Source organism: Oncorhynchus masou, chromosome 8 (assembly GCF_036934945.1).
Source record: "Oncorhynchus masou masou isolate Uvic2021 chromosome 8, UVic_Omas_1.1, whole genome shotgun sequence".
In the NCBI taxonomy this organism is placed as follows: Eukaryota; Metazoa; Chordata; class Actinopteri; order Salmoniformes; family Salmonidae; genus Oncorhynchus; species Oncorhynchus masou.
In genome coordinates, this window is record NC_088219.1 from 8,415,690 (window position 1) to 8,425,689 (window position 10,000).

Sequence of the window (10,000 nt, forward strand, 5' to 3'; positions counted from 1 at the left end):
TATGACTGGTTAGTAGTAAATAAGACTGGTTAATAGTAAATAAGACTAGTTTGTAGCAAATAAGACTGGTTAGTAGTAAATAAGACTGGTTAATAGTAAATAAGACTGGTTAATAGTAAATAAGACTGGTTAGTAGTAAATAAGACTGGTTAATAGTAAATATGACTGGTTTGTAGTAAATAAGACGGGTTAGTAGTAAATAAGACTGGTTAGTAGTAAATAAGACTGGTTAATAGTAAATACGACTGGTTAGTAGTAAATAAGACGGGTTAGTAGTAGATAAGACTGGTTAGTAGTAAATAAGACTGGTTAGTAGTAAATAAGACAGGTTAGTAGTAAATAAGACTGGTTAGTAGTAAATAAGACTCGTTAGTAGTAAATAATACTGGTTAGTAGTAAATAAGACTGGTTAATAGTAAATACGACTGGTTAGTAGTAAATAAGACTGGTTAATAGTAAATAAGACTGGTTAATAGTAAATAAGACTGGTTAGTAGTAAATAAGACTGGTTAGTAGTAAATAAGACTGGTTAATAGTAAATAAGACTGGTTAGTAGTAAATAAGACTGGTTAATAGTAAATATGACTGGTTAGTAGTAAATAAGACTGGTTAATAGTAAATAAGACTAGTTTGTAGCAAATAAGACTGGTTAGTAGTAAATAAGACTGGTTAATAGTAAATAAGACTGGTTAGTAGTAAATACGACTGGTTAGTAGTAAATAAGACTGGTTAATAAGACTGGTTAATAGTAAATAAGACTGGTTAATAGTAAATAAGACTGAATAAGCTGGTTGGTTCGGTGTAACGGTTAGGGTTAGGCAGGTCAATTGATAGTCAATGTCTATCTGGGAATTGTATTGTGGTGAATCACTCTGTCTCTCCGTGACTTTATGACCTCTAGGGTTCAGATGTCAACTGTGACTCAATCAGATTAAGGGTCACTCCCTCTGGTCGGTCAGGATCCCCAGCGAGGATCTCCCTCCCTCCCTCCCACCCTCCCTCCCTCCCTCCCTCCCTCCCTCCCTCCCTCCCTCCCTCCCTCCCTCCCTCCCTCCCTCCCTCCCTCCCTCCCTCCCTCCCTCCCTCCCTCCCTCCCTCCCTCCCTCCCTCCCCCTTAATGCATGTCCCCCCTCCCCCATAACCCATGTCCCCCCCCTCCCCCATAACGCATGTCCCCCCCCTTCCCCATAACCCATGTCCCCCCCCTCCCCCATAACGCATGTCCCCACCCTTCCCCATAACCCATGTCCTCCCCCATAACGCATGTCCCCCCTCCCCCATAACACATGCCCCCCCCCCCCCTTCCCCATAACCCATGTCCCCCCCCCTCCCCCATAACGCATGTCCCCCCCCTCCCCCATAACCCATGTCCTCCCCCATAACGCATGACCCCCCCCCATAACGCATGTCCCCCCACCCCCTTCCCCATAAGGCATGCCCCCCTTCCCCATAACCCATGTTCCCTCCCTCCCTCAACCTTTAGGGCTGAGGGGACACCTACTGAATGAGAGGCTTGTGGGAGGGTATTTGATGGAGTGTAAAGGGACAGAGAGAGAGATCTAACTCCAACATGGTTGCCCTTTAAATCTAGCCATCGCTGCCACTAACAGGGATGTTGAGGATTTGTTTTGAATACTTAACTTCAATTCCCCAGCCCTTTTCTCTCTCTCCAGGCCCTGATTGGTCACCTGACTGAGTGAGGTACTTGTTCACTGGTCAGTCCTCCAGGAAATGAACAAGCTACTTTGTTTCAACCCCAGAGTTCTTAGGGGCAGATAGCAGCACATCGGGTCTCTTTGAGGAGCTGGTTTACACGTGCAATCGCGCACGCACGCACGCACGCACGCACACACACACACACACACACACACACACACACACACACACACACACACACACACACACACACACACACACACACACACACACACACACACACACACACACACACACACACACACACACCAACAAGTACCCCACATCCCCAGCCCTACTACTCAGATCGTGTCGACCATTTTGTGAAATATCTTCCTTTAGGATTTGGTGGTCAAGCCATTTCCTGTGAGCCTGTGACCCCAGATCTCCAGATTCCTACAGAGACACAGCGGACTGACTCTGTACCGTGGATGCTATTTATAACCTGCTGGGGAAGAGAGGAGGGTGAGGGGGGGAGGAGAGAAAAGGGGAGAGGAGTGAGGGAGAGGACAGAGGGAGATGGAGAAGAGGGGGGGGGGAGGGAGGGAGGGAGGGGAGCAGACGTGGAGTAGGGGAATTTCAATTGGCTATGAATGGCAACACACACACACACACACACACACACACACACACACACACACACACACACACACACACACACACACACACACACACACACACACACACACACACACACACACACACACACACACACACTTCTACTCACTCACAGTGCATCTCTTTCATAGTTTATGAAATGTTAATGTGTGTCCCTCCAACCTCAGTTTATCAACAGATGACTGGGCTCTGAAAGCATCAGTGTGTTTCAACTGTAGTTTATCCACAGAGGAATGGGCTCTAGCCTCTTCTGCCAGTCTCCTCTACCAGCCTCCTCTACCAGTCTCCTCTACCAGCCTCCTCTACCAGTCTCCTCTACCAGCCTCCTCTACCAGTCTCCTCTACCAGCCTCTTCTACCAGCCTCCTCTACCAGCCTATTCTACCAGCCTCCTCTACCAGTCTCCTCTACCAGCCTCCTCTACCAGTCTCCTCTACCAGCCTCTTCTACCAGCCTCCTCTACCAGCCTCTTCTACCAGCCTCCTCTACCAGCCTCCTCTACCAGCCTCTTCTACCAGCCTCTTCTACCAGACTCCTCTACCAGCCTCTTCTACCAGCCTCTTCTACCAGCCTCCTCTACCAGTCTCCTCTACCAGCCTCTTCTACCAGCCTCCTCTACCAGCCTCTTCTACCAGCCTCTTCTACCAGCCTCCTCTACCAGCCTCCTCTACCAGCCTCATCTACCAGTCTCCTCTACCATCCTCTTCTACCAGACTCCTCTACCAGCCTATTCTACCAGCCTCCTCTACCAGTCTCCTCTACCAGTCTCTTCTGCCAGTCTCCTCTACCAGCCTCCTCTACCAGTCTCCTCTACCAGTCTCCTCTACCAGTCTCCTCTACCAGCCTCTTCTACCAGCCTCCTCTACCAGCCTCCTCTACCATTCTCCTCTACCAGTCTCCTCTACCAGCCTCTTCTACCAGTCTCCTCTACTAGCCTCTTCTACCAGCCTCCTCTACCAGTCTCCTCTACCAGTCTCTTCTGCCAGTCTCCTCTACCAGCCTCCTCTACCAGTCTCCTCTACCAGCCTCTTCTACCAGCCTCCTCTACCAGTCTCCTCTACCAGTCTCCTCTACCAGCCTCCTCTACCAGCCTCCTCTACCAGCCTCCTCTACCAACCTCCTCCTCCAGCATCCTCTACCAGCATCCTCCACTAGCCTCCTCTACCAGCCTCCTCTACCAGCCTCCTCCTCCAGCATCTTCTACCAGCCTCCTCTACCAGCCTCCTCTACCAGCCTCCTCCTCCAGCCTCTTCTACCAACCTCCTCTACCAGCCTCCTCTACCAACCTCCTCTACCAGCCTCCTCTGTTTACCTTGTGTATGGCCCACTCCGTGTTTGCTTGGGCAAGTGCCAGGCTTTTTTGGGGCTTAATCTGGTCACATTATAACATGTGTGTGTGTGTGTGTGTGCGTGTGTGTCTCTGTCGTTGTCTCTGTCGGTGTCTCTGTGGTGTGGCACAGTCCCCGTGGTGTGATTCTATGAGTCAGCTGATGAGGAAGTTGGATCAGCTCAATCTGGACATACAGGAAGCACTCAGCGCTGCTAGCTCCTCCCACTCTGACAACGACCAACCAGAAACACAACAACCAGAACTGGTAAGTCCGATAGAACACAGACATACATTCTGATAGAACACAGACATACATTCTGATAGAACACAGACATACATTCTGATAGAACACAGACATGCTGTCTGATAGAACACAGACATACATTCTGATAGAACACAGACAGTCTGATAGAACACAGACATACATTCTGATAGAACACAGACATACATTCTGATAGAACACAGACATACATTCTGATAGAACACAGACATACATTCTGATAGAACACAGACATACATTCTGATAGAACACAGACAGTCTGATAGAACACAGACATGCAGTCTGATAGAACACAGACATACATTCTGATAGAACACAGACATACATTCTGATAGAACACAGACAGTCTGATAGAACACAGACATGCAGTCTGATAGAACACAGACATACAGTCTGATAGAACACAGACAGTCTGATAGAACACAGACAGACAGTCTGATAGAACACAGACAGACAGTCTGATAGAACACAGACAGTCTGATAGAACACAGACATACAGTCTGATAGAACACAGACATACAGTCTGATAGAACACAGACATACAGTCTGATAGAACACAGACAGTCTGATAGAACACAGACATACAGTCTGATAGAACACAGACATGCAGTCTGATAGAACACAGACAGTCTGATAGAACACAGACAGTCTGATAGAACACAGACAGTCCGATAGAACACAGACATACAGTCTGATAGAACACAGACATACAGTCTGATAGAACACAGACATACAGTCTGATAGAACACAGACAGTCTGATAGAACACAGACATACAGTCTGATAGAACACAGACATACAGTCTGATAGAACACAGACATACAGTCTGATAGAACACAGACAGTCTGATAGAACACAGACATACAGTCTGATAGAACACAGACATACATTCTGATAGAACACAGACAGTCTGATAGAACACAGACATACAGTCTGATAGAACACAGACAGTCTGATAGAACACAGACATACATTCTGATAGAACACAGACAGTCTGATAGAACACAGACATACAGTCTGATAGAACACAGACATGCAGTCTGATAGAACACAGACAGTCTGATAGAACACAGACATACATTCTGATAGAACACAGACAGTCTGATAGAACACAGACATACAGTCTGATAGAACACAGACATACAGTCTGATAGAACACAGACAGACAGTCTGATAGAACACAGACATACATTCTGATAGAACACAGACAGACAGTCTGATAGAACACAGACATACATTCTGATAGAACACAGACATACATTCTGATAGAACACAGACAGTCTGATAGAACACAGACATACATTCTGATAGAACACAGACAGTCTGATAGAACACAGACATGCATTCTGATAGAACACAGACAGTCTGATAGAACACAGACATACATTCTGATAGAACACAGACAGTCTGATAGAACACAGACATACATTCTGTTAGAACACAGACAGTCTGATAGAACACAGACATACAGTCTGATAGAACACAGACATACACTCTGATAGAACACAGACAGTCTGATAGAACACAGACATACATTCTGATAGAACACAGACAGTCTGATAGAACACAGACATACATTCTGATAGAACACAGACAGTCTGATAGAACACAGACATACATTCTGATAGAACACAGACAGTCTGATAGAACACAGACATACATTCTGATAGAACACAGACATACAGTCTGATAGAACACAGACAGACAGTCTGATAGAACACAGACAGTCTGATAGAACACAGACAGTCTGATAGAACACAGACATACAGTCTGATAGAACACAGACAGACAGTCTGATAGAACACAGACATACAGTCTGATAGAACACAGACATACATTCTGATAGAACACAGACAGTCTGATAGAACACAGACATACAGTCTGATAGAACACAGACATACAGTCTGATAGAACACAGACATACATTCTGATAGAACACAGACAGTCTGATAGAACACAGACATACAGTCTGATAGAACACAGACATACAGTCTGATAGAACACAGACAGACAGTCTGATAGAACACAGACAGTCTGATAGAACACAGACAGACAGTCTGATAGAACACAGACATACAGTCTGATAGAACACAGACATACAGTCTGATAGAACACAGACATACAGTCTGATAGAACACAGACATACAGTCTGATAGAACACAGACAGACAGTCTGATAGAACACATACAGTCTGATAGAACACAGACATACAGTCTGATAGAACACATACAGACAGTCTGACAGAACACAGACAGTCTGATAGAACACACACAGACAGTCTGATAGAACACAGACATACATTCTGATAGAACACAGACATACAGTCTGATAGAACACAGACATACAGTCTGATAGAACACAGACATACATTCTGATAGAACACAGACAGACAGTCTGATAGAACACAGACATACATTCTGATAGAACACAGACATACATTCTGATAGAACACAGACAGTCTGATAGAACACAGACATACATTCTGATAGAACACAGACAGTCTGATAGAACACAGACATACATTCTGATAGAACACAGACAGTCTGATAGAACACAGACATACATTCTGATAGAACACAGACAGTCTGATAGAACACAGACATACATTCTGTTAGAACACAGACAGTCTGATAGAACACAGACAGTCTGATAGAACACAGACAGTCTGATAGAACACAGACATACATTCTGATAGAACACAGACAGTCTGATAGAACACAGACATACATTCTGATAGAACACAGACAGTCTGATAGAACACAGACATACATTCTGATAGAACACAGACAGTCTGATAGAACACAGACATACATTCTGATAGAACACAGACATACAGTCTGATAGAACACAGACAGACAGTCTGATAGAACACAGACATACATTCTGATAGAACACAGACATACAGTCTGATAGAACACAGACATACATTCTGATAGAACACAGACATACAGTCTGATAGAACACAGACATACATTCTGATAGAACACAGACAGTCTGATAGAACACAGACATACAGTCTGATAGAACACAGACATACAGTCTGATATAACACAGACAGACAGTCTGATAGAACACAGACAGTCTGATAGAACACAGACATACAGTCTGATAGAACACAGACATACAGTCTGATAGAACACAGACATACAGTCTGATAGAACACAGACAGACAGTCTGATAGAACACAGACAGTCTGATAGAACACAGACATACAGTCTGATAGAACACATACAGACAGTCTGACAGAACACAGACAGTCTGATAGAACACATACAGACAGTCTGATAGAACACAGACATACAGTCTGATAGAACACAGACAGTCTGATAGAACACAGACAGACAGTCTGATAGAACACAGACAGTCTGATAGAACACAGACAGTCTGATAGAACACAGACAGTCTGATAGAACACAGACAGTCTGATAGAACACAGACAGACAGTCTGATAGAACACAGACAGTCTGATAGAACACAGACAGACAGTCTGATAGAACACAGACATACAGTCTGATAGAACACATACAGACAGTCTGACAGAACACAGACAGTCTGATAGAACACATACAGACAGTCTGATAGAACACAGACAGTCTGATAGAACACAGACATACAGTCTGATAGAACACAGACATACATTCTGATAGAACACAGACAGTCTGATAGAACACAGACATACAGTCTGATAGAACACAGACATACAGTCTGATAGAACACAGACATACATTCTGATAGAACACAGACAGTCTGATAGAACACAGACAGACAGTCTGATAGAACACAGACATACAGTCTGATAGAACACATACAGACAGTCTGACAGAACACATACAGACAGTCTGATAGAACACATACAGACAGTCTGATAGAACACAGACAGTCTGACAGAACACATACAGACAGTCTGATAGAACACATACAGACAGTCTGATAGAACACAGACAGACAGTCTGATAGAACACAAACACACATATGCTCTTTAGGGGTCAGAGAATGACAAGATCAGTAAAGAGAATGGCACACACACACACACACACACACACACACACACACACACACACACACACACACACACACACACACACACACACACACACACACACACACACACACACACACGTTCCTCAGCCAGCGTGTTGCCATGCGTGCAGACAACTATTCTGCCTCAGTTTAATCTATGGTTGAATTAATTAACAGTAATTGTTTGGATGCAACCCAAACCTGTTGTTTTCCATCATTAAATGTTTGTATAAATCTGTCTGTGTGTGGTGGGTGTGGGGGTGTGGGGGGTGGGGTATGCAGTGTGTGTGTTTTGGTCTACCTTCATCTGGCTTCCAGGCGGAAACTCAGCATTAATCCCTTAACGAGGGGAACTCGTAACTTCAACCAATCTGGCAACACAGTAGAGTACAGTTCCAACCCAACTAACCAGCTAACCAACCTGCTAACCCAACTAACCAGCTAACCAACCAGCTAACCAACCAACCGGCTAACCAACAAGCTAACCGACCAATCAGCTATCCAGCGAACCAACCAACCAACCAGCTAACCAACCAACCAGCTAACCAACAAGCTAACCGACCAATCAGCTATCCAGCGAACCAACAAACCAGCGAACCAACCAACCAACCAGCTAACCAACCAACCAGCTAACCAACCAACCAGCTAACCTGGTTCGAGCCCAGATAGGGGCGAGGAGAGGGTCCCTGGTTCGATCCCAGGTAGGGGCGAGAAGAGGGTCCCTGGTTCGAGCCCAGGTAGGGGCGAGGAGAGGGTCCCTGGTTCGAGCCCAGATAGGAGTAAGGAGAGGGTCCCTGGTTCAAGCCCAGGTAGGGGCGAGGAGAGGGTCCCTGGTTCGAGCCCAGGTAGGGGCGAGGAGAGGGTCCCTGGTTCGAGCCCAGGTAGGGGCGAGAAGAGGGTCCCTGGTTCGAGCCCAGGTAGGGCGAGGAGAGGGTCCCTGGTTCGAGCCCAGATAGGAGTAAGGAGAGGGTCCCTGGTTCAAGCCCAGGTAGGGGTGAGGAGAGGGTCCCTGGTTCGAGCCCAGGTAGGGGCGAGGAGAGGGTCCCTGGTTCGAGCCCAGGTAGGGGCGAGGACAGGAACAGAAGCTATTCTGTTACACAAACAACCAACTAACCAACAGCTACAATCTTCAGGATTCCCTAATTGTTTGAAACAATCTTTATCTTGGGCCAATCTGGCAACCCAACACACCAGCAGCAATGCAAATCAAGAATCCTCAGCATTTTAGGTTCTCCTCCATCAAATACATATGTTTCTGAGGACCGACCTGGCAACCTACCTGGCAGTAAATAAACGTGAATAATACTGAACTACAGGCTTGGCTTGGCTGTTGGCAGGTTAGCTTTACTTAAGTTAATCAAACAATCACATTTGATTTGTTTAGCACTTTATACAAATGCATTTGTCATAACGTGCTTAGTCCACAGCAACCCAGGCCTAAATCCCTTATAGAGTTTACAGAGGCAATATGAAGGAAATAAACACAGACTGGTAGACCTCATATCTAAAACTTCTTCATCTCAGAGAATCACACAGACAGTCCTCTATATGACCCCTGACCTACCGTGTACCCTCCACACAAAGGACAGTCCTCCATGTGACCCCTGACCTACCGTGTACCCTCCACACAAAGGGCAGTCCTCTATATGACCCCTGACCTACCGTGTACCCTCCACACAAAGGACAGTCCTCTATATGACCCCTGACCTACCGTGTACCCTCCACACAAAGGACAGTCCTCTATATGACCCCTGACCTACCGTGTACCCTCCACACAAAGGGCAGTCCTCCATGTGACCCCTGACCTACCGTGTACCCTCCACACAAAGGACAGTCCTCCATGTGACCCCTGACCTACCGTGTACCCTCCACACAAAGGGCAGTCCTCCATGTGACCCCTGACCTACCGTGTACCCTCCACACAAAGGACAGTCCTCCATGTGACCCCTGACCTACCGTGTACCCTCCACACAAAGGGCAGTCCTCCATGTGACCCCTGACCTACCTTGTACCCTCCACACAAAGGGCAGTCTTCCATGTGACCCCTGACCTACCGTGT

General features: G+C 46.1%; 1 protein-coding gene across 1 annotated transcript in view; it reads left to right on the forward strand.

Annotated features, from left to right (window-relative positions):
- The window catches only part of LOC135543723 (stAR-related lipid transfer protein 13-like), a 147,173-nt gene that overhangs the window by 5,177 nt on the left and 131,996 nt on the right, over positions 1–10,000 (forward strand). The window contains exon 2 of the mRNA XM_064971085.1: positions 3,773–3,907. Coding sequence (XP_064827157.1) covers positions 3,773–3,907 — 135 coding nt within the window. The remainder of the gene's footprint in view (positions 1–3,772; positions 3,908–10,000) is intronic.